This window comes from Schistocerca cancellata, chromosome 5 (genome assembly GCF_023864275.1).
Source record: "Schistocerca cancellata isolate TAMUIC-IGC-003103 chromosome 5, iqSchCanc2.1, whole genome shotgun sequence".
NCBI lineage: Eukaryota > Metazoa > Arthropoda > Insecta > Orthoptera > Acrididae > Schistocerca > Schistocerca cancellata.
The window spans coordinates 562,532,178-562,558,911 of record NC_064630.1 but is presented as its reverse complement, the minus strand read 5'-3'; the positions used below and the strand labels follow the sequence as shown (position 1 = coordinate 562,558,911).

Here is a 26,734-nt window from a genome sequence, read left to right as displayed (position 1 = left end):
AGGTTATTTAAAAATGGCAGGTGATTGGCCCACTGCTTCTGATTGCCTTGATTGTGCTGCCACCTTATTGCCCAGGCACTGACGATTTACCAGATGTTCGGCATATGGGCTTGGCATTTCCTCCACACCCCTATACATGGTTTAACTGCCAGCATCAGTTAAGTGGTGGAAATGGAAAGGAAAAGAAAAAGGATGGGCTAAGGATAGGAAAAGGATAGGAGGCAGGTTTTTGTTTGGTTGATGCGGGACGCACTTTGTCTAGCTCCTCCCCTTTGACCTGTCCGGCATGGGTGACGCTGCTGGTAGCTATGCTACTTCCTGCATAGCTCTCCGGACAAGGATCTCATAGAACTTACTTCAGTTACAATGATGTCTCAGATTGTCTGCGTAAAAAAGTAATTTGGTTGTTGTTGTTGTTGTTGTTGTTGTTGTTACTGTTAATGATGGTGGTGTCCATGTTCAAAGAAAAGTTCTGCATGAAATTCTGATAGGTGAAATTTGATTTCAGTGGTGTAACTATCACTAAAGTCTTTGTGGTACTTATTTTGTTCATAGAACAGAGTTTTTCATGCAATTTACAAATTGGGATTGGATATATAACAGGGTGTACACATCCCAGGATAACCAAGAAAAACCCGGGAATTTTTTTGTCTGGGAAAAACCCAGGAATTTTTTAAAATTGTGGGAATATTCCTTGTTTTAGTTTTCAGTTAATTTTTTGTAATTTTGACCAGCAAGAACTGATACTCTAACAAAGAATTTTACCTTAGCCCTCTGCTGCAGAAATAAAACATAAATGAGAATAACACCAAATTAAAATTTAAATTTGCAAAGAAAATATGTCATTTATAACAACAAAACACAGCGCACACACAAGCATATGCCAACAGCAAAATGTTTCAAAGGCTTTAGAACAAAGACCATGCAATATCTCGTAATAGTAAACTGCCTATGATAAGTGTGTTGTATTACATTTCTAAAACAACCCCCAACACAAGCGACAGATCACAGCGATCTGTCGCATGGGCGACCGATCGCTTCGTAGATCGTGCGTGTGTGGGCAAATTGCAGCTATCAGTCACTGATCACTGGTCGCATGGAAATCCCAGGCAGTCTAATGGATCTCATGCAATTTGTGCATGTAATATGGCTGCCTGGCTGATTTAGCAGAGATGTGTGTCAATACGGCAGCAGCCTAGTTATCTATATGTTAAGCTTGATTGTGCAGTTTTGTTTCATTTTGCTTTTTCCATGTTGAGTAAGAGATGTACATTAGAATTTAATGTTATCCTGGGACCATGATATACCCTTGAAAGTGAAGTAGATCCCGGAGTTGCCATTTACATTAAGAAGTAGTCAAAATAAACCCTCCAGTTCTGCAGTGATTAGCATTTTTAAGCTTGTGCTATAGAAATAGAATTGATAAGAAATTCATGGTCATGATACTGTGAACACCCTCTCATAATTTTGTGTTATTTATGAAATAATTATGTTCGTCAGGATAGAGGTCAGGAGCAGAGGGTGTTGTAAAATGAAAAGTAATGAAGTGGAATGGACCTAATTTATTCCTGTAATGATGATACATTGGTGCCTACGTAGGGCTGAGCAGCCCCAAGAGGGATTGCCGTCTGCTCATCAGAGAGGCAGAGGCTAGAGGAGCGACTACTCGGGGCCGAGGTGTGAAGCTAAGAGGGCGCGGAGCTGTTTCCAAGCTGCCCTCGCCGCTCCCGGCCGCGTTCCCACGTGATCACACGATTAGTCTCTGATTGGAGGATTGATTCCGCCAACGCACCTTGCTAGTAGCGTACCCCCATCAGCGCAACCAACCCGTGGGACTTGAGTCTGACCGAGGAGCACGTGGCAGGAATGTGCCGACCATGGTCTTCCGGCCAGCACCTTCCACCACAGTATGCCCAAGCCGGCTACGGCCAAACATTATGCATGGAAAATTTATTTAATAAAATTTTGTTGGCAATGATCCCTCTTGGGGGGGTCTCCTCCCTGCACAATTATACACATTGCTTGAAGTTTTACTTCTAAACAGAATGACATATGTACCTACAGTAATGTTAAGAGAACATTTAAATTTAAATGTTCAGAGCAAATTTATTACACAGTTATACTCATATCCCTTGCCATTTAATGTAAACTAACTCACCTTCGTACAATTTATAACAAGGGTTACAGTAATCAGTAGAGCTGCTGTTGACAACATCTCTACAGACATATCAAGTAAATTGTGGAAATACTTGCAGTTAAATTATAAGACTAATGAATTAAAAGTAACTGAGGACTTATAAACGTATAACAAATTGTATTGTCACACTAGAAAGATGCGCACGACCAATTTGGTGTCTGTGAAAAATTTAATATATTTTGTAAAGTAACTTACAGTTCCCAAGAAAAGTGTTGCATAACAAGTTTAATAAATTATAATTCTCATTTATTGTAAATTTTATGTTTTGCAAGTATTTTTGGGGATGCGGAAATCGGCCACAACTGCTGTGAAAACTTGTATAGCAGAACTTCTTGACACAGTGAAGTTCACAATACTGTTTGAAATTGCTTGACAAATCTTTCGCTTGTGGGGTGTCAAGACAAGCGAACAATTATGGGCAGTATTGCATTCAGTGGAATGCTGTGATCCGTTGCTTCTGTATGGGGTCCTTAACAGGTCACAGGAAATTATTACAAATAGAAATTCTACTTTCGAAGTAAATTATCATTTACACAAGATGAATTGTGTTACATATGATGATGTGCAATGAATTTTTTAAATCGTATAGTTTTTGACTTTCATTCAACACTTAACTCTTAGAGAACCAGCTGCATAGAAAAATTTCAAACCCATAGTACCAGCCATTTATGCCATTATTTAAAATTTGACTGGCAAATTTGTGTTTGATATATCTTAAAGGGTAAACACATGCTAAAAAAGACCAGTGTTATTTGTGAAAGCTTAGTTTTTCTTGTAGCTGTACTGCTTGTGTACCTGATGGTTATAATTAAACTTTCTCTATTTAACACTTTATAACACGAAAACTAATTGGTGTACGAGTACCAAACTTGGTAGTATTAATATCAAGGACATAGGGAAGATAAATAATGCAGAATCAATTCAATTGAAACACTTTTAATGTGCATAATGTGCATAACCATTACATACATGTACCATTACTGCAACAAAAGGGGCTTAATATGGTGCCCATCAGTGCCCAGAAGAGTCTGAAAGCGCAGGATTGCATTCTGCACAGCAGAACAAAGCATGCCCGTAGGTGTGCTGGCTACCTCTCTTGATATGCTGTCCACCATATTAGCACATGTGTGAATGTTCGTTCCCCTGGTAAACCCTTTCCTTTAGGTAGCCCCACAACTAGAAATCACATGTATTAAGATGAGGTGATTGAGCTGGCCAAGCACTTAGAAACAGTCGGCTGATAATTAGATCATTTCCAAATGTGTTTCAGAGGAGCAGGTGAACTTCATGGGGCCCCATCTTGCATGAAAGCCATTGAGTTTAGTGCGTGTCTCTCATGTAGGGCGGGTATGACATGCTGACGAAGCGTATCACAGTAACGGTCAGTCACACTGCTTTGGCCCTTAAGCGCCAACTTGTCTAAGGGCCAATGATGAACGTAGCCACGAAGCCACACCATATGGTGACACATTCACCATACAAAGGAACTTTATGCAGATTGACTGGAGGTGAAGATCCCCACACTTAGCAATTCTGTGTGTTGACCTCACCCATCAGAGAACAATGAACTTCGTCTGTCTATAGGATAGTCCAGAACCAGCCCTCGTCAACTTCAATCCTTGCGAGAAAGTGGAGAGTGAAGTCAACACGTTGTTTTGTGTCCTGTGGTGTAAGCTGCTGTACAGCATGGTTCTTGTACGGATACCATTTGAGAATGGTTCAAAGCACCTTCCGTACAATGGACCTTGGGATTGTTCAACTTTCATGACACAGTACACACACTGCCTGAAGACCGGGAATTTTGTGCAGCATTGTCTGCCATAGCAACAGCAATTTCATCAACCACCTGTGGTGCAATCGGTCGTCAGCCTCTTCCCGGAGCGATGTCCAGTTCTCCAGTTGATTCGAACTACTTCATCATACTCCCCACAGCCAGCGATATTCTCGGAAGTGCAGCTGTAACATTATCATAATTTTGATAATAGAGCTTCACCAATAATGCCCTGCTGCTTTCGTCCAAGTTCATGTTGACATGTCAACAAGTGCACTGCGACTGGTCAGGTGTGTGTGACTATGAATCACAGTGACTGATTATGACACCTGGTGGCCATAGTTGGAACTGGGCGGTGGCATTGTGACACATGGAAATCATGTACCCCCTACTCTAGATATTAATGCTGCTAAGTTTGGTACTCGTATAGTGATTAGTTTCTGTGTCATAATGTGTTAAACAGGGAAAGTTTAATTATAACGACACAGTATTAATTTAAACTATCAGTTTTCTTATTTGTGTGTTCATGCCATTGGTGATTACAACACGTATCCTATGCTCTGAGTATCTGCTGTCATTGGCTGGCAAGATTCTGTAACATGAGATGTTATCGGCTGACAAAAGTGCATTGCAGTCTCGATTTCTCTGCTGCAGAAGTTATGTTGTTTTATTTGGTTGTTTTCATATTTATACTTCAATTATATGAAAATAATGCAGTGTACGTGTTGCTGCGCTTCAAAGATCATTCCAAAACACGTTTTTTGCTGGGTTTAATTTCCTAAAGTGCCGGGATGTTCTGCACCAGTGTGTGAAACCTTTACCTTTCAAAGGATTGATAAGAATGGAGTGTACTTTCACCTGGGAAACTGTATTTTTAACTGGGAAATCCAATGTATAGTGTGTGTGTGTGTGTGTGTGTGTGTGTGTGTGTGTTTCCACTTATACACCCTGGATAACTTCAGTGACAATATTTGTGATAGATTTGTAACTAGTGGTGCACAATTGTATTCCTAACCAATGATGTGATTATGTCTCTTTCCCCTTCTTCTGTTTTGATGCCAGTAAACTATTTCGTGAATACCATATTGTTGATGTTTTGTTGTTATTGTCATCCGAAGACTGGTTTGATGCAGCTGCCCACTCTACTCTGTCCTGTGCCGGCCTCTTCGTCTCTGCACAATCACTGCAACCTGTGAGGGTGTGCTGAAAAGTAATGCCTCTGAATTTTTTGTGTGAAAACTCTTAAGACATTTTCAAAAACAAACATTGTTAACATGCTGCGTCTTTATTCTTCATGTCTACTTATTTGCAGCCCTTTGAGGGCTCCGAATTTTAGCCTGTAACATGTTGGTGTGTAATATAATTGCTGATGCATGAGAAACAGTGTGCTGCAATTGAGTTTGGAATTTCAAGAGTTCATCCACACATGGAGCACATTCCTCTGCAGCATGACAATACCAGACCTTACACCGTTGAATGCCTTAGGTTTACTGTCATCAATCATCTCCATACAGTCCCAACTTGTGCCCATCCAATTTTCATTTGTTTTGAAAACTTAAAGGCACCTTCAAGGACTTCACTTAAATAGTAATGAAGTGATGCAAGCAGAGGGCTCTGTCAACAATATCAAACATCCTACAATAATGATAAAAACAAACTGGCTTCTCAATGGAAGAAATGTTTTCATTGTCAGGCTAACACTATTGAGGAATAAATATGTAGACATAAAGAATAAGGTGTAGAATGCTAATAACATTTGTTTTATTTAAAAAGCATTAAGAGTTTTCACATAAATTCTGAGGCATTACATTTCAGTACACCCTCACACATGCATTTGAATGTTGTACTCAAGACTTTGTCTGCTTCCACAATTTTTACCCCACAAATTTCCCTCCATTAGCAAATTGATAATTCCTATTAGCACCCTCTCATGGACCTTAATAATTCTGAGGGAATGTTATTTGCACCAGCAGCCTTGTTTCAAATTACTACTTTTAGTGCATTGTCTAATTATTGTCGCAGTATCATATCTCTCTATTCATATTCATCTGTATCCTCTTCCCTTTCTGCAGTTATTGTCTTCAAGTTTGGTAATTGTGCAAGATGCTAGATAGAGGCCAAAGGCTGCTGTTCAATGTCAATCTGACAGGATACATCTTGTTAACTTGAGGATTTCATTTTGGTGCCAAGGATGCATGAAAATAATGTATTCAGATCTACAGTAATCACATGTTCATTGACTGCCGTGTAATAGTGTCCTCAGCTGCTTAGTACAGTTTGCTTAAAGTTACATGTCCTTTACTGCGAGACATGTGTATCCAGTGTCTCGGACATTTAGGCTAAAAATTACACAAATTGTAAAGGATTCTAAACTAAGGATTTAGAAATAATGAACCAGTGGTTCTAAAGATATCATTCTGTAACTGATAACGTAATGTTTGTGGAAGATAGAGCTTTACTAGAAGAATTTACAAGTAGCAAAAAGAATAAGTTGTTCTCCATCTATCTACCCCTCCTCTTCCGCAGTCAGCTCAATACTCTTTTCTTCATTTGTTTTGCCACTTCCTTTCTGCTCCCTCCCCCCCTCCATCTCTTATAATAATCTTTTCTTTTCTTCACCGGAACAGTGACTATTGCCAAGCTGATTCATAATTATTCTGTTTTGTATCTAGTAACAGTAGGTGTGTACTTCATGCAGAGAGTATCCAATTTCCTTATAAGACTGCCATTTCTGGTACTACGGTGTGATTGTCATGTAGGAGACAGCATCAGACGTGTTTTGAACTGCATCCCATTTCATTTGCAGAAATTGATACCTCTGTGTAACAATGGTAGAATCTCCTTTGCTATTGGAAACTGGTTATTGTACAGCACAATTAGTGAGATAGTAATTTTATAGTTATTATTACCTTAAGCACACATAAAACGAAAACAATTATGTCAGATGGTTTCAGATATACAACAAAATTTTTAATAATACCTTTATGTTACATGTTTCATATTTCAGTGTGTAACACACACACAGTAACCACCAATACTACCTCTGAAGTAGTTCTTAATTTGTGACCTTGGTTTATCATGTTATGTGCCCATCAGCAAATTCTATAGGGAATAAGTATGGTATTGTATCACATAGTATAGACCATGTTTTTATTATCAAACTCATTAATTGGTTTTGCTAATTCCACATAAGCCAGAGGAAGAAATGATCCTACAGCCTCAAACAAAGAAAAATTCCAGTAGCAGCTGTGGTGGTTATTTTATTATTTCTTTCATACACTATGTAACAGTTGTGGCTCATAAATGTAAAGTTTCTGAATATCTGTTTACCTGTTACAGGTTCAGGGAAAAGATCCATCAGTTGACATTACTCAGGACATTGTTGAGGAATCCGAAGATGAACGTTTCGATGATATGTCAGATTCAGCACCTCCAATAGAGCTGCCTCCTTGTGAATTAAGTCGCTTAGAAGAAATTAATGAGGTAATGGGCAGTCTGTCTGTTGTTGTATTATATAAATCAGTGGAAAATCAGGTACTGAAGATAAATATCTATGTGATTCTATAATGTTGCTCACCAAAGAGGCACAAAGCAGTTGCCAGATAAATAGAAAAAATAATAGTACTAATAATAACAATAGTAATGGTAATAATAATAATAATAATAATAATAATAATAATAATTGGTACAAGAAGCTCCATTAGCTGCATTTTTATATTTATTCCTGTTGCCAGTTCATATCTCGTGTGTCCCCTACCAATGTGTCTTGCCCTTGTCTCTTTGCCTAGTTGTTGTTCTGCTGCCTTCACCATATCATCACTGAAGGGCATCCATTCATTGTATGTTATATTCCTTTCCTCTATTTCAGTCAGTAGTTTCTATGCTTCATTTGAAACTACTGACAACTTTGTAATTTTATTTTATTTTAAAGCAGGTTCCACTAATTTCCTATTTTTCTGAAATTTCATCAATTTAATCTGCATTTATGACCACTGAATTATGTTTGGAGTCCACATCTGTTCAGGACATATTTTGGAATTTGGAATCTAGTTTCAAAACCATTATCTTTTATTTCTCTAATCCTCAAATATCAAGCAATGGAAAATTCAGGATGAAATGTAACAGTATTATGAAAAGGATAGCTGTTTTTCACCATATAGTTTGGAGGTGCTGAGTCACAGATGGACACAACTTTCTGACATCCTTTTGTAGTGCCTGTCTGCGAGTTAGCATCTCTGCTATGCAATGAGTAGCAACTGTTCTTTTTATAATGTTGCCTCAAATATCAAGACAAGATAAAATGAGTATGAGGACACACACACACACACACACACACACACACACACACACACACAAATGATGAAATATGAGTATGGTGTCAAAAAGAAATGATTGGTAAGAGATGAAGAGAAAGGCCATCACAAGAATTCTCAACACCAGAGTATCTTTTTTCAAACTGTGTTAAGATTATGTTCTGAATGAGCTGAAAATGAAATATGCTGTTACATTTTAGTCTTTCACTGGACAAAGGAAAGAGAACTTGTTAAAATAATTTATGCCTGTATAATAGCATAAGTAGCTGTGCAGAGAAATTTCTACTCATTATTTTATATCTTTCAATTGCTAACTGGTTTAGGCTTCTTCATTTTGAAAGAAATAGATGTATTGTGGGTGTATGCATGTATACCAGCTTTTCATTAAATTATTGTCATGTAATATCTTTGTCTAAATGGCAACAGCAGAAAGCTGTGGTTTCTACCTCAACTTTCGGTCAAACTAAAATTTTTGTGACCTGGCCGAATATTCTCTAGTTTAATGGCCACCCTCTTGTAAGACAGGAAGCAGTGTCACTATGATGCAAAAGAAAATACTTCCTAGTTCTGTGCTCACATAGATATAACACATTGGGCAGTCCAGATTTTTAGAGGAACAAATTGAACTATTTGAAAAGTAGTGCATCAGTGGTGACAGTTAGCTGAACCACTTCAAAACTAGTTTGTAGTTGACCAGAAAGTTGACTCTGCCTAATTTTCACTTTCATTTTCCTTATTCATTCTAATTTCATAGTGCAAAAGAATACCAGAAGATGTAGTAGAAAACTATAAATCAGGTACTATATTAGTAAACTCTGTAAGCACATATAATTTGTAAAATTCAGTGTCCCAAACAATGCAAACACCTTTTGAAGGGAGTTGACGTTTAATTTGTTACTGCTAATGATGGTGAAAATTACGAATGAACTTTGCAAGTACTCCTTAAGTAGAAGCTGATGTCAACATGTACAAGGGCAGTTACTTCTCAGTAAAAAGTAAAATCAGTTTTGCATATTTGGCATCAGAACAGATGCATTGTGTACCATCTGTGTTTGAAGTCGTAATGACACAAATTAAAAATTTTGCAATGTATTTCTGTAAACAGGATACGAAATGTAAATGGGATAGGAAGCATGAAAGTAGCACAAAAATAATCTGCTGTTACGAGTACTATACATGGTCTGTTTTGATAAAAGAGATACATTTATGGGATGACAGAAATGGTTTTCCTGCATAGTATTGCAAACACTTGTCAATTTCATATTGTGCACATATGCAGTAAATGCGTCTTCTCAATTTTAACTTAATAGATTAGTCATAATTTTCTGTTCCCATTTGCAGACAAAAAACACAAAAGAAATCATAAAACTCCTAGGTCAAGTGAAAGAAGAAATTATTCTGGCTATATGGGATTGTCTAACAAAGGGTTGTGTTGTTATGCTGATCTGATAGTTCCTAACTTCAGGTTCTGCAACTGTCAGTGTCAAATAATGTAAAGTAAAGTCCTTAATGATGTTTGCATGATCCAAGCTTTCTCCCTAAGTGCAATATGACGGACAATGCACACAACAGAAACCTGGAGGCATGTGGATGTTTGTCTGCTTGAAGCCTAGAGATGTCCATCTAGGTTGCAGAGAATTCACTAACAATTATTAAATGATTTTTGGTACAAATGCTATCAAATTATGATTGACATCTGACATGTGATGGACACTGTGTAAAGTACATCTCATGTTGGACGTTGTGAAAAGTTTCATACTTTATTTTTAGTTTGAACTAAAAAAATTTTGCTGACATTTTAGTTTCTGTGATGAACCCAAGTTGTGTATACTTATTTTGTTCATTTTCAGCTTATGGGAAGTAATCTGACATCCCCTATGAGGAAGGAGAAATTGGCTGTGGCTATTGAAAATGAAGGCTACATAAGAAAGTTGTTGAATTTGTTCCATATGTGTGAAGACCTAGAAAACACTGAAGGTCTTCATTACCTATATGAAATATTCAAAAATATATTTTTGCTTAATAAAAATGCATTGTTTGAAGTCATGTTTTCAGGTAAGTTTTACTATTAATTACAGGTACATTTATGAAGACAAGTAGTCATAAATATCTACTTAAGAACAATACACACAGTATAGTTTCAGTTGGCTTGACAATTGTTTGTATTTATTAAAAATTAATTTGCCTTGTTTTATTTGTACAGCTGAAGGGATATGTAGCAAGTGGCTTTTAGACGACAGTTTTACAGCTAATGGATAGGAAACAGGATTGTGGAGGGAGGTGGGTCAAATGTTAGCAATGAAATTTTGTATAGCAAGTAACATGTGGAACCTATAGGAACACAAACACTGGAAAATGCAAATTGCAAAACAATTTTACTTTTGGTATAGCCTCATAGCTCATTACAAATTTTATCAACAGTCCATCAGTGAATGATTGACTGATGGACTCTTGATAAAATTTGTAATGAGTTATGAGGCTATACCAAAAGTAAAATTGTTTTGCAATTTGCGTTTTCCAGTGTTCGTGTTCCTATAGGTTCCACACGTTACTTGCTATACAAAATTACTCTGAAAATTTCATTGCTGACTACTTTTGTTGATTGTCACCACCCTATTTAAAATACTAGAATAGAAGCTAGAATGTGGCAGTGCATCAGAAAGTTCCTGTGGGCATTTTTCAATGGGCTAGATACTAAAATCATTACATTTTAGAAGGAATAAGGTACTGTAAATTTTCTTGAATATAATACCAAAGTACATAAAGTTATTCCTGTTATTTCAGAAGATACAATATTTGACGTGGTTGGATGCCTGGAATACGATCCTGCATCCCCAACTCCAAAACGTCATCGGCAGTACCTGAAACAGTTGGCTAGGTAATTTTACAAATTTTATGATAGTACTTAGTTTGTGTATATTGTCACGTCATCGCTGCTTTGAAGAGATTGTTTACTGGATATATATAATTTTTTTCTGTGTTGTCAGGTATAAGGAGGTTATACCAATCACAAACCCTGAGCTACTGGCAAAAATTCATCAAACGTACCGTGTCCAGTACATTCAGGATGTTGTTCTTCCCACACCATCAGTGTTTGAGGATAATATGCTTTCCACTTTATCAAGTTTTATTTTCTTTAATAAAGTAGAAATTGTGCAGCTTATACAGGTATGTTACATGAAATATAAATAGACTATGGTATTTGTGCATCGTGGCAAAAGTCTTCATTGTTGCCAATCTTTCAGGATGATGAAAGGTTTCTGACGGAGCTGTTTGCTTTACTGACAGATGAGTCAACAGATGACTTGAAACGTAGAGATCTGGTGCTGTTTCTCAAAGAATTCTGCAATTTTTCTCAAAATTTGCAGCCATTAGGAAAAGAGTCATTTTATAAGGTGTGTGGCAGTCAACTATTCTAACAATATTTTATAGTGTTATTTCATTGCATAAAACTCATTTGGTCTTGCAGACCTTATCCTCCTTGGGAATACTGCCCGCTTTGGAAATAACACTTGGAGCTGATGATCCTCAGACAAAAACAGCATCTATAGATATCCTTACATATATAGTCGAATATTCTCCGTCCGTTGTTCGCGAATATACTCTGCAACACACCAATAACACTGACGAGGTAAGTGAAAATTGCTCTGTGCTGAGTGTTGTTTGATGTGTTATGCTGTAGATGTTTTAAGTAGAAACCAATAGTTGCTCTGAGGAGTCTTAATAGATATTCATTTACTGTAATATGGTTTTTATTCTTTATATTGTGCTGTTGTCAACCATAAATTATAAGTAAAATAGATATTTTACTTAGCATGTGACTTATTTGTTCTTGAACTAATGTCAGTCGGGCATTACTTGATAGAATGTACAACCAGTTATATATGTATGCTGAATATTGGTTGTTAAGATCAGGAATTGTTATCATTATTTGATGGCAGATTTAATAATGCCTTTTATGGAAGTACTGTTGTTGGTGCATTCTTCACTTTTCAGTATTCAATACTGCTTATGATTATCGTGAATAGTCACGCTATGGACCAACAATATTCTGATTACCCTTTATTTCACACTCCAGCAGTATCTGAGTGAAATATAACTTACATTGCGTTGACAAATTTCTCTAGTGGTGATGTCACTGAGGAAAATGTTAAAAATGCTCCGTCTTGCAATGCAGTTACTCTTGTTATGAATTCGTAAGAAGAATATTTGGTGAAAATCCTTATAACACTGTCTTTATTTTAGGAGAAGAAAATAAAACCAAAGTTCCAAAATATATTGCATTACAGAAGTTAAAGTTTCTCCCATTATTTTCCAACTGTTTTACGGTAAAGTATCTTACGGAAGTAGAACAGATCCCAGAAAATTTTTTTGAGAGGTAGTGTTTTTTGCAGTTGGTTCTTGAGACTTCATATGACCATATGTACAAATGTCACTGTAAATATAGTGAGGAAAGAGAACATGTCACTAAAATTAATGTATACAATGTAATATAAGTGGTAGTAAAAATAAGAAAGCAGATTCTGAATTAATATAAATCTTACACATGTAATTAGTTCCAGATAATTTGGTAAAACTTTTTTGATTGATCAGTGAAATACAAAAAAAATTAATTGAACTGATTTTGTAATGGTAGGTGATTATATTCAGATTGACTAAATGGTAGTACATTTGCTACTTGCTTGATTCTGTTACCATTGTTTTGCATTATGTTTCCTCTTGCAGGATCAGATGTTAATTAATGTCGTTATAGAGCAAATGATCTGTGATACTGACCCTGAACTTGGGGGTGCTGTTCAGCTTATGGGAATTCTAAGGATACTTCTTGATCCAGAAAATATGCTTGCTTCTTTGAATAAGTCCGAGAAGACAGATTTTTTAAACTACTTTTACAAGCACAGCATCCATGTTTTAATTGGTAAGTGATAAACCTTTATTATTATTATCATTATTATTGTAGTAGTAGTAGTAGTAGTAGTAGTAGTAGTAGTAGTAGTAGTAGTTGCTGCTGCTGCTGCCACAACGGCCACCACCACGGCTACTATTGCTACAAGGTGCAATCAAAAAATTTCTGTTCAGAGCCCTTACAATCCAGACTTGGTATGCCAGTCGGGGAAAAATCACCATGAACAATAAGGCAATTATCCCACCAACACACCAAGTTGAAGATGCTCATTTTGTAAAATACCGTGTCCTGCTGTATGAAAAAGTCCGTAACTCCCTGCTGCACATCCTGATCCGACAGTAATCACCGACTCTTCGAGGCCTTTTTTAAGGGACTGAAGGCATGATAATCGCATGGGGAGAGATCAGGTGGATGCTAGAGTGTCTCCCTCTTGAGTTGGCATAACATTGGCATTATGACATTTGCAATGTGTGGGCATATGTTGTTATCATGAAACAGAAGCATCTCTTGTTGTGCATCACTCCAGAGTGGTGTTTTTTGACAAACATGTTGCTCCATACACATTTTCATTTTCTGATGACAGTCTACAGGTGTGTGTCCTTTGGCAGCCAAGAAAAGAATAACAACATGTTGGTCATTTTGGAAGCATTTGGTAATAACATCACCAAGTTCACATTTTCGCATTTACAGCATGCCTGTCGAAAAGGCACAATGGCACACTAATCCCTTGCCCACACGATGGCCATAATATACTCGCATTCAAGTTTCACTACATTGCATACACGCTGAATCGATGCTTTCACACGGAAGCTTTTTTATCACTCCTTATATTACTAATGGTACTAGCTCTGCTGCCATCACTGACACATCTTTGGCGTAGGTTAGTAGCACCAATAATTTTACCCATTTGTTTTTTCCTTTTTCTTATCTTGCAGGACCCAGAACTTTACTACTACAGAGTCCTCTTCCTGTCACTAAAACTACGTTCCGCTGCTTGATTGTATTTCCTAGTATGTTTATTCTCTTCTGTGCAGCACAGGTTTTCTTCCCATTTGCCATTAGCACCTGTGTTTATAAAACTTCATTTTGTGTTTTCTATTGTTAGTTGTTTCACCTGTGTCAAACATATTTCTAAAATATTGCAATATTACACGCGTGAATAAAAGCAAGTAACCAGTAACAGATTCCAATTTAGAACATTAAAAACTTGGTGTTCAGACGAATCCACGACCCAGCCCTTTTTGCAAATGTTACCGCCACACATTGGCATTTTTCTCATTTGGCATCGACGGTTTGTAATTTGAAAAATGTCTGTACGCATACCAGGGGCGTTTGAAAAGTCCGTGCAAAAATAAAAACTACTTACGTGTTTGGGATAAACCTTTTTTATTTTTTGACATAGTCTCCTTTTAGACTTACACACTTCGTCCAAGGCTGTTCTAATTTGTTGATCCCTTCCGAATAATAGGAATTGTCCAAGTCTGCAAAATAGCTATTAGTTGCTGCAATCACCACCTCGTTTGAATAAAATCTTTGTCCCGCCAGCCATTTCCTCAAATTGGGGAACAAATAGTAGTCTGAGGGAGACAAGTCTGGAGAATAGGGGGGTGGGAATGTGAAATGAGTTGGAATCCTATTTCCATTAATTTTGTGACCACAACTGCTGAGATGTGTGCTGGTGCATTGTCATGACGGAAAAGAACTTTTTTGCAGTCCAATCGCTGGCGTTTTTCTTGCAGCTCGGTTTTCAAACGGTCCAATAATGATGAATAATATGCACCTGTAATAGTTTTACCCTTTTCCAGATAGTCGATGAGGATTATCCCTTGTGAATCCCAAAAGACAGTGCCACAACCTTTCTGGCCGAAGGAATGGTCTTCGCCTTTTATCGGTTCAGATTCTCCCTTTGTAACCCATTGTTTAGATTGTTGTTTGGTCTCAGGAGTATAGTAATGTATCCATGTTTCATCCACAGTGGCGAAATGACACTTAAAAGTCTTGCGGATTCTTCCTGAACAGCTGCAATCCACCCTTGCAACACTTCACATGATTCTGTTTTTGGTCAAGCGTGAGCAACCGCGGAACCCATCTTGCAGATAGCTTTCTCATGTCCAAATGTTTATGCGAGATATTATGTACCTGTTCATTCAAGATGCCCACAGCTCTAGCAATCTCACGCACCTTAACTCTTCTGTCATCCATCACTATGTCGTGGATTTTATCAATGATTTCTGGAGTCATAACCTCCACAGGGCATCCAGAATGTTCAGCATCACTTGTGCCCATATGGCCACTCCGAAAATTTTGAAACTCCTTATAAACTGTTCTAATTGAAAGAACAGAGTCACCATAATGTTTATCAAGCTTCTCTTTAGTTAGTCTCCTTAGGTGTTTTTACCTTTCATAAAGTAATGTTTAATCACCATGCAAAATTCTTTTTCATCCATTTTTTGACAATCACTCGACTTCCTTGATTCACATGAATGCCAAACACAAAGAAATAGACCAATATGGCTGAAACTTGGTGAGCGTTCTTTCCAAAGATGCTGCTAACTAAACATGACCTTATACGTGCCGGTGGTGCCATCTCTCGGACTTAGCATGGACTTTTCAAACGCCCCTTGTATTTTTCTTCCCTCCCCATTTTCTCTTGTGTCTGTCTTTTGAATCATTCATTATTTTCTACTTATTATTATCTATATTATTAATTTTGTTGTATTGATATTGTTACCAAAAATTCACAGGAAATTTTGGTATTTTTATTGAAAAAAAGGAAGGGGTATCACCGAGTAAAACTTTCTGTTTATTTTCAGTAAATGCTTTTTTTTCTGTGAATCACATATTATTGAGTAATATTTTCCAGATGTTATTAACATAGTGTTGCTTTTTTTTGTGTAGGCTTCAATAAGAGGGCAAGGTTTTCATGTAATTTCAGGATCACAACAGGCCACATTTGCTGTGAGTCCTCAGGCAATTGTATTCATGGTCTCTAGTGTCAAATAAATGCTTGCTTTAATACAAGTATAGTCTACTTCAGAAAATTGTTAGTTATGGATATTTAGAATAAGTAAATAGAGGAAGGGCTTCTGAGTGCTTGCGTTTTATACATTCAAAAGCTTAGCATTTGCTCTGTGTGTTTTAAAATACCCAAATGTGTGTTGTTGAACTTTGTTTTAGCACCTCTCCTTGCGAACACAGTGGAGGATCGGCCTGCAAAGGAGGATTATCAGACTGTACAGCTGCTTGGTCTTATCCTGGAACTTCTCTCGTTTTGTGTGGAACATCATACATACCACATTAAAAACTGCATTCTTAACAAGGATCTTCTTAGGAGAATCCTTGTTCTTATGAAATCTACTCACACATTTCTTGTTCTCTGTAAGTTACTTATTTTTAATTTCAGTATGATAAGGGATTTTTCTGCTTCTGTCAACTGTCATGAAAAAATCTGTTATTTTTGTAACTAATTGTGAATTTTAGCAGTTAATTTCCAAATAACATTTCTGCATTGTTATTATATTGATATAAAAGGAAAAGACAGGTGCACTGATCATAGCAAAAGAGTCGCATGCAGCTCGCCATTGATCTAACGGCAGCACACCCCACATAATTCATTCTGTGTGTGTGTGTGTGTGTGTGTGTGTGTGTGTATGTACTTGAACTTGTGAAATAATAATGTTTTTGCACAGAAACATTTTTGTTTTTCTCTTGATAGGCATTGTTGCTCAGGTTCACTGCCCCCCTCCCCCACAGTCTTTGGAGAAGATCTACGAGGTTCACTCCAAAAGAAATGCACACTATTTTTGTAAAAATACCATTTTCATTCTGCATGTGTGAAAGTTTTACAGTGTGTAGATACATCCTTCCCGCTTGTGTTCAAACTTAGTTCAACCTGTTCCCGTGAATGATTCCGTCACAGCATGTCTTCAAGATGGCTGCTACACTCAACGTTCGTCAGAAGCAAGGTGCAGTCATAGAATTCTTGTGCTGCAAAAACGAGACAGTGGGAAACATCCACAAGAGGTTGAAAAAGGTGTATGGAGATGCTGCTGTCGATCGCAGTACAGTTAGTCGGTGGGCAAGCAGGTTACGTGATGAAAGCGGGCATGGCAATATTGGGCATTGTCCTCGCAGTGGCAGGCCTCGTACTGCACACACTCCAGACAATGTGCAGAGAGTGAACGAATTGTCACGCTACGTTGGGATAGGGGAAGGAAGTGTTTGCAGAATACTGAAAGTGTTGGCGTTAAAAATGAGAGTCTGCCACCTCATTTTCTGAATTGCCAGAACAACTACGTAAACAGAAAATTTCTTTCTTGTAACAGGGATTGACATATCAGCAAGTGATGTTTAGAGAACTTGTTAAAGACTCAAGGCACCGCAACAGGAATAAGTTTTGAAATACCTTGCCTAATAGCAAAAATTGTTAATTAGAAAAACAGTCTAGATCACACATGTCTCATTTATTGGTGACCAGCTTCAGTCCAAAGGTAGACCATATTCAGACTATACTCCAGACTTGATGTTTGGAGATGGATCAAGGATCTGCAGAAGTGTCCAGATACTATGAACTGCTCAATCAGCTGAGCAGTTGACAGCGTCTGGAGACTTACGCACTTCCTGTTCCTTTGATTTGTCCCCACACATCAACTTTGGAGTGTAGTCTGAATATGGTTCACCTTTGAACTGAAACAAGTCACCGATAAACATGATTTGTGTTGTCTAGACTTTTTTTTCCCAAAATGTTTTAGAAAATATGTTATAACAAAAAGTTACCGGTTATTTACAGATGGATATTTTGTCAAAAATGTGAGGCAGCTGCTAAAAAATTTGCCTACTGTGAGTTAAAATTATTTGAGAAAATATAGTTAAATCAGATGACTGTGAAAGGAGAATTACTGCAGTGTCAGCAAATAGAAAGCATCAGTTAAAACATGCTCAAATAAATCTGCTTAATTTTCATTGGCTACTGATGAAATAATAGGATTGGGGAGAAGAGAATTTTGTGGCACAACTTGACCAGAAGAAGGGATCGGTTGGTAGGACATGTTCTGAGGCATCAAGGGATCACCAATTTAGTATTGGAGGGCAGCGTGGAGGGTAAAAATCATAGGGGGAGACCAAGAGATGAATACACTAAGCAGATTCAGAAGGATGTAGGTTGCAGTAGGTACTGGGAGATGAAGAAGCTTGCACAGGATAGAGTAGCATGGAGAGCTGCATCAAACCAGTCTCAGGACTGAAGACCACAACAACAACACAACTGATGAATCAATCTCTACACCCTAGCTGTTAGTATTTGTGCGAGGGATAGCTTTTGTGTTTGAAGTATGTGAAGAGTTTACTGGACAAGTTCATTGTCAGGGGGAAAAAATGGCTAGTGATATGTTCACTGGACTCTTGGAACACTTTTTAAGCATTGATTTAGATCTGACTAAGTTAGCAGGTATTATGGATAATGGAGAGCATTGGAATTTGGGTTGGTATCATTACTAAAATAACATGTAGGAGTGCACTGTGAAAAATTGATATAGTTGCTCTATATAATCTAATAGTAGACTGTGTGTCCCAAGATAGTAGGTTTCTAAGATGTTATGAAAGCTGTGAGTTAAACAAGTAATTTCATAAAATCTCATGATCTTTAATACCGACTGTTTAAAATTGTGCTTGAAAACGTTGTTTGCGAATATGATTTTTTTTTCCCCCCAAAGGAATAAGAAGGCTAAGTAGTGGTAGAAAGCTGGAATGTTTTCTGAATTTTAATGATGAAATTGAAATTTTCATGACTGAAAACAACAGAAATATCTCTGAATTAAAGAATACAGGTTGGTTACGTGACATAGCACTTTTGTCTGACACTACTAATAATTACACAACTTCAAGGCAAAAATATGTTGTTGATTACTCAACTTTATTACATCTTTTCAATGCAAATTAAATCTGTTTCAAACCCGCCTGAGATAAGCCAATTATGTCAGTTTTCCTGATTACAAGAAAGTATCAGAAAAGTTAGAAGCCAACTTTAAGATTACATACAGTGAAAAAGTAGGTAACTTGATATTAGCCATGAAGGCTCTTTTCACTAATTTTCACAGAGTAAAGCCATTGCTAGATTTTTTTTAGGCACCATTTTGCCTGAAAATGCACCAGAAGTGGTGCAGCTGGGACTTTTCAACATGCAAAGTGAGGAGACACTGCAAATTAAATATGTTGAATTTCTATTATTTTTGTTGATAAAAATAATTGTAGTTTGTATGTAGACAGTACATTAAAATGTGCTAGGCTGTTTGAGTCAGTCTATGTATGTATACAAACTTACTCCACAATGAACATTAACAAATAAAAAAAAAAGGAACTGAAACACAAACGACAATTTAGAGTCAGTTCTGCATTTGTCTGTGATAACAATTAAGCCAAACATCAAAACAGCTGTGTAAATATTGTTTCTTTAAAAGTACATTGTGAAAAAGGTCATCAACTAATTGTGTGTGTGTGTGTGTGTGTGTGTGTGTGTGTGTGTGTGTGTGTGTGTACGTATGTTTTTATTATTATTATTATTATTATTATTGTCGTCATCATTGTTATTATTTTTCCGGCCATTACAGTTACATGATGGGCTTGTGGTATGCAGTTGAAAGTCTGTACAACACTGCCCTAAGATGTCATTGACATATTGATATTATTATACTAAAAACAACAAATACTTAACATTTCATTATATTTATGCTTAACATAATGTTATTAAACAATGGAGAACTCAGGATGAAATAACAGATTCAAGACATTTGCTGGGAGATCACTTTTGTTCCAGGCTAGTCGTGTTTACTGATGCAGTAAACCTTAGTTTCAGTAAACTGTGGGAGACTGCCATATTCCCAAGGAAGTATGTTCTGTAAAATAACTGCACAAGGTGGTGCAGTAGTTAACACACTGGATTCGCATTGGGGATGATGACAGTTCAGACCTGCATCCAGCCATCCAGAGTTAGGCTTACCAACCACTACAGGCAGATGCTGGGATTGTTCCTTTGAAAGAGCACAGTCAAGTTCGTTCTTCATTCTTGACATAATCTAAGCTTGCTATGTTTCTGAATGGCCTCGATGCAATGTCGATCAGAAATTAAACCTTGTCTTCCTTCTTCCTTTCTTTGTAAAATATGGAAAAGTCACTGGTTTTCGTAGCTGCGGACGTCGCCCCGGTAGCTGAGTGGTCAGCGCGACGGAATGTCGTGCCAACGGTCCCGGGTTTGATTCCCTGCTGGGTTGCACATTTTCTCTGTTCACGGACTGGGTGTTGTGTTGTCCTAATCATCATCTCATCCTCATCGACACGCAAGTCGCCGAAATGGCATCAACTCAAAAGACTACCCAATGGGAGGCCCTAGCCACACATCATCTCAACTCTGTCATAGCTGCGGACCAAAGATGCACCCATTTCTTTGCAATGTAGTTAGTAATAAAGTGATGAGATATCACAGACTGCAGTAACCAGTTATTTATAGTGACACATTATTAAACATTGTTCATTGTCCCCTGTGCAGTATTGCCTGTATTTGTTGTTTCTGTGTCATGGTCTTCAGTCCAGAGACTGGTTTGATGCAGCTCTCCATGCTACTCTATTCTGTGCAAGCTTCTTCATCTACCAGTACCTTCTGCAACCTACATCCTTCTGAATGTGTTTAGTGTATTCATCTCTTGGTCCCCCTCTACGATTTTTACCCACCATGCTGCCCTCCAATACTAAATTGGTGATCCCTTGATGCCTCGAGAGTATGTCCTACCAACTGATCCCTCCTTCTAGTCTAGTTGTGCCACAAATTTCTCTTCTCCTCAATTCTATTCAATATCTCCTCCTTAGTTATGTGATCTACCCATCCAATCTTCAGCATTCTTCTGTAGCACCACATTTCGAAAGCTTCTATTCTCTTCTTGTCTAAACTATTTATTGTCCACGTTTCACTTCCATACAAATACACTCTATGCAAATACTTTCAGAAACGACTTCCTGGCACTTAAATCTATACTCGATGTTAACAAATTTCTCTTCTTTAGAAACGCTTTCCTTGCCATTGCCAGTTACATGGTATATCCTCTCTACTTCGACCATCATCAGTTATTCTGCTCCCCAAATAGCAGAACTCATTTACTACTTTAAGCGCCTCATTTCCTAATCTAATACCCTCAGCATCACCCGATTTAATTCGAATATATTCCATTATCCTCGTTTTGCTTTTGTTGATGTTCATCTTATATCCTCCTTTCAAGAAACTGTCCATTCCGTTCATCTGCTCTTCCAGGTCCTTTGCTGTCTCTGAAAGAATTACAATGTCATCGGCGAACCTCAAAGTTTTTATTTCTTCTCCATGGATTTTAATTCCTACTTCAAATTTTTCTTTTGTTTCCTTTACTGCTTGCTCAATATACAGATTGAATAACATTGGGGATAGGCTACAACCCTGTCTCACTCCCTTCCAAACCACTGCTTCTCTTTCATACCACTCAACTCTTATAACTGCCATCTGTTTCTGTACAAATTTTAAATAGCCTTTCGGTCCCTGTATTTTACTCATGCCACCTTCAGAATTTGAAAGAGAATATTCCAGTCAACATTGTCAAAAGCTTTCTCGAAGTCTACAAATGCTAGAAACGTAGGTTTGCCTTTCCTTAATCTATTTTCTAAGATAGGTCATAGGGTCAGTATTGCCTCATGTGTTCCAACATTTCTACAGAATCCTAACTGATCTTCCCCGAGGTCGGCTTCTACTAGTTTTTCCATTCATCTGTAAAGAATTCGTGTTAGTATTTTGCAGCCGTCACTTATTAAACTGACAGTTCGGTAATTTTCACATCTGTCAACACCTGCTTTCTTTGGGATTGGAATTATTATATTCTTCTTGAAGTCTGAGGGTATTTTGCCTGTCTCGTACATCTTGCTCACCAGATGGTAGAATTTTATCAGGGCTGGCTCTTCAAGGCTATCAGTAGTTCTAATGGAATGTTTGTCTACTCCCGGGGCCTTGTTTCGACTTAGGTCTTTCAGTGCTCTGTCAAACTCTTCACACAGTATCATATCTCCCATTTCATCTTGATCCTATTCCATTTCCGTAATATTGTCCTCAAGAACATTGCCCTTGTATAGATCCTCTATATACTCCTTCCACCTTTCTGCATTCCCTTCTTTGCTTAGAATTGGTTTTCCATCTGAGCTTTTGATATTCAAACAAGTGGTTCTCTTTTCTCCAAAGGGCTCTTTAATTTCCATTTGCCTGTAATAAAGTAGTGATATAGCAGTTCTAGGATTATTAAAATACTTTGTTGTTATCTGAGAAATGTATGTTTAATGTCTTTTCCACTGCAACTGTTCTGACATTTAGTATTCTGCTTTTTTCTGTCTTAAGTATACTTAGAACGTTTTTTACCAGGTGTTAGCCATGGTGGTGACAAGTGTTTGTTCGTCTCTTTCACATGTTATGGTAACTGAATTTCCATTCTGTTATCAGCAAAGGTTAAAATTGAAAACTTGCATTACACATTCATTTTATCACTTTTTTTCTCTAGCTATCAGACCAGTGAATGAAGTGTAAGTTATCCACTTGAATCTCTGCCACCACCACCAAAAAGGAAAGATTATTGTCATCATATCACGCGAAAGGATCAGTTAGCACGTGCCATCACTGAGGATACTCTTCAATAAACCAGGACAAAGAAATCAAAGTAATAAATTTATTTGAGTATTGCTTTGTATAGGTACATTTTGTTGTATATGTTGGTGAGCTGCTTAGGCCTCCACTTCACGTTTTTCTGCCCCCCCCCCCCCCCCCCTTTCCCAAAATCAGTTCTCCTCTTGTTTCTTACCAGCTTTACAAAATTGGATCTACATATGTTGAGGAAAAGTGGGAATGTCTCAAACTTTTGTTTCCATCTCAGCCACCCTTCGAGCTCCCCCCTCCCAATCTTCTCTTTAATTTTTTTTTTTTTCGTTTCAGGAGAGAAGAACATCACATTATACTACAAAGTTATCAAAGATTGCACAAACAATAGACAATTCTGAAAATTTTATGAAAAGGATAGATTACTACTTGCCGTATAGAGATGATGTTGAGTTGCAGACAGGCACAACAAAAAGACTTCTGTACATTTGAGCTTTTGGCAGAAGGCCTTCTTGTAAAGTAGAAAACACCCACAAGCATAGCTCACACACACACACACACACACACACACACACACACGTCTCAGTGACTAGAGACAGTATTCATGTGTGTGTGTGTGTGTGTGTGTGTGTGTGTGTGTGTGTGTCTGTGTGTGTGTGTTTTCTACTTTGTAAGAACACTTTTTGGCTGAAAGTTCAGAAGTCTTTTTATTATGCCTGTCTTCAACTTAAAACATCTACTCTATATAGTAGGTAGCAGTCTATCCTTTTCATAATATTGTCAAAGGTCTATACAATAATATAGTATTTCTATAGTTACATGTTAAACTTTAGTGATCGTATTAGGAGGTTCAGAAGACTTAAGAAGTTCAAAAGTAAGTGCTGAGGCTTGTAAGCAATCCACAAAACCAGAAAAATTGTGAATTGCATTTGTTTTTGGTTACAGGGGACTGTAATTCCAAATATTTATAAGAAACTGGTGAATTGGGCATGTATAGATATTGACAACCTGAAGAAAGTAGTACAGTGATAATACAGCATGATAATTCAATTAAATGATGAGTAACTTTGATAGTTACTAATTACATTCTAGAAATAATTTGTTTGTTCCAGCATGAGAGCCTAGTGGTACGGTTCTGTTCTCTATATGGTGAGCTATAATACTTCCATTTCCATGCTTATCAATTTTTAGCCCTCTGACACTGCCTCAGAGAACTTCTTATGAGATAATCAGCAGTTGGCTGTCTAATGTTATTACTTGTATTGATGACAACATAGGCAATTGTTAGAGCTGCATATAAAATATGTCTCTGGGTTATTAGGAAATGGAAATAAAATTTGAGTGGATAACTATAAATATTTTTAGCATACAGCGTTGTATAGGGTGCAAGGATTGGACAGAGCTATACTATACTCACGCTCCATTAGATAGTATATAAAGATTTGGTATTTAATGCAGTCCGGCAGCTAAATCGTTGTAGTTTAGTTTTCAAATGGTAATAGAAATGCTCTCATATCTTCAGTACAATTGATTACACAGAATGAAAGACATCCAACTGACTATCTATTGCAGGATTTCTTTAAGGGAAATTTTGGAGATTTGATCCCCCAGAATATACTAAAACTGGAATAAATTATATGTAACTATTTTTTCACAGTTTTTAACTCACGAAAAAATAACTCAGACCTCCAGAGCTAAATATTTGACATTTTTGGTAGTAGAAATGTCTACAAAAAGTGTTTTATCAGTAAAAATAGAGAAAAGGGTAAAACATCACACTTGGTTAAGGATGTTACATAACTTTTTATGGAAGCCAACATCAGTTTCAGCTTTTTTAAATGTCATTTCATCACTGTTTTTGTCTCTCTGTTTTTATTGTTTTTCCGCATTGTGTTCTGATAATTGTTGAATTGAAAAAATTAATTTGTGTTTTTATAAGTAGTAACTGAAGATGATGTGATTATCAACATTTTGCACTTGATATCCTGAGAGTGATAGTACAAGTATGGTATAATTTAAAAATTAGTTTTTTTCAGTGTTAATCTCTGTTTACACAGTATACGGGAGTTGTGATATGTTATGGTGGGTTTGTCTTAAACGTTATTGAAGAGTTACTAAAAAAAAAAGGGGCAACCTATTTAATTGTGCGATACTTTAAGCATGTTTTAACAGGGTGTATACAACCCGGAGAGCCGGGAAGAACCCAGGAATTTTTTAGAATTCCGGGAATTTTTTGTTGTTTTAGTTAAATTTTTGTAATTTTGACTGGTAAGAACCGATACTCTAACAAAGGATATTACTGTATCCCGCTACTGCAGAATAACACTGCAGCATTAAAACATGAAAGAGAGAAAAAAAGAAAATAAAACTTAAATTGCAAGGAAATTTGCCATATGAAATAACATAGTGTTTGTACTAGTGTCTGCCAACAGCAAAATGTGTCAAAGGCTTTCGGAAGACTATGCAATGCTTCATAACAACAAATTGCCTCCAACGAGCATGACGTCACAACTATTTACATTAGACTCATTTAATCAGTTAAAAGCGGGCTCATGCACACGCGCAGTTGAGTTGCGAATGAGTAGTACCTTCTCCCGCATCTGGCCACAGAAATGTGGCTGTTGGCTGTGTAAGCAGCAACCAGCCACATGGTACCCGGAAAAATTCTACTTGCGCTCCCAAGCTGCCAGATTCACGCGTGCGCAGCAGGCCCCGATCTGGTGGGGGTTGGGGGCTAACCGGGGTATCTGAACCGGGTGGCAATTTCGGGGGGGAGGGGGCAAATTCATATTCTTGTGGAAAAAAACTTTGTGTCACAAAGCATCTAGCATCCAGCACACGTCGGTCTATCTATTATCCATATGACTTTGAAACGCACCCCTGCTGGTTTTTTGAACACATTCTAAGTTTATTTTTGAATGTGTGCATAGTGTACACGATGTCTCTGCCAGAGGAGTCCTCATGACATCTAGAAATAAACTTTCCTGCAGACAAAACGGGACGGGGCTATAGGAGCTGAGCGGAATAAAGCTGAACCAGTGAATGCCAAATGCTGCTTGTTTATGTGGTCGATTTGGTTTGCGAATGTTCAGCATTGTTATAATTACTAATAATTACTACTCAGACAACCTGAGTGGAAATAAATGACTAACAGGAATAACAGGTAAGAAAGAATACATATTATGTTCTCGGTGTATCCAAGAATGTGAAATTTTGACAGAAAATTTTTTGAGAGATTCCTACACTAGACAGGGCCAGTTGAAGTCCCTGTGTGTTTAATTTCCTCTGTCCTGAAGTTGATGACATCCATTACAAAATATCCATGTTTGAGTTCCACAGAGCGAAATACAGTGACGTGCGGTATAAGATTATAGTTTGAAGAGACATGGCACTGCGCTGCACACTTAAAACCAAATAACGCGTTGTAAATTTTGTTGAAGATATATGTTTTATGTATCAGACTCTACAGAAAAATGTGTGCAACAAAATGAACTTATTTCTGAAAAGTCTCCTCTTTTTTTTTTTGATGGCTTTCATTAAGCTTTCCTGCTTATGCAGTCAATTTATTTGGCTAGTTTCAACTGTTCACTGCATTTCAAGTGCAAGTTTTCATCTTCTAGCACATATGGCATTATGCCATAATAAAGAACCAAGCATGAGATAATACAGTACTGGTACTCCAAGAAAATTTACGCCCCGAAAACCACATTGAAAAGCTTAATATCATTGGGAATCTGGACATACGAATGTGCACTTAAGGCAAACTATGCATTTTAGTATGGTTCACAAAATTCCAACACTCTTGGAGTATCCTCAGATGTTTTGTTTCTTTTATGACATAATGCAAGAACTTTTAATGTTTTACAAGTACGAACATACGGGCTTCCTACGTCATCGT

At 37.3% G+C, this 26,734-nt stretch overlaps 1 protein-coding gene across 3 annotated transcripts in view; it reads left to right on the top strand.

Moving 5' to 3' along the window:
* LOC126188876 (serine/threonine-protein phosphatase 4 regulatory subunit 3) overlaps positions 1-26,734 on the top strand; it is a 140,885-nt gene that overhangs the window by 76,168 nt on the left and 37,983 nt on the right. For all 3 annotated transcript variants that reach the window (XM_049930543.1, XM_049930541.1, XM_049930542.1), the window contains exons 6-13: positions 7,308-7,451; positions 10,132-10,336; positions 11,066-11,159; positions 11,269-11,449; positions 11,527-11,676; positions 11,751-11,912; positions 13,007-13,199; positions 16,365-16,565. In XM_049930543.1, the coding sequence (XP_049786500.1) occupies positions 7,308-7,451; positions 10,132-10,336; positions 11,066-11,159; positions 11,269-11,449; positions 11,527-11,676; positions 11,751-11,912; positions 13,007-13,199; positions 16,365-16,565 (1,330 nt within the window). The remainder of the gene's footprint in view (positions 1-7,307; positions 7,452-10,131; positions 10,337-11,065; positions 11,160-11,268; positions 11,450-11,526; positions 11,677-11,750; positions 11,913-13,006; positions 13,200-16,364; positions 16,566-26,734) is intronic.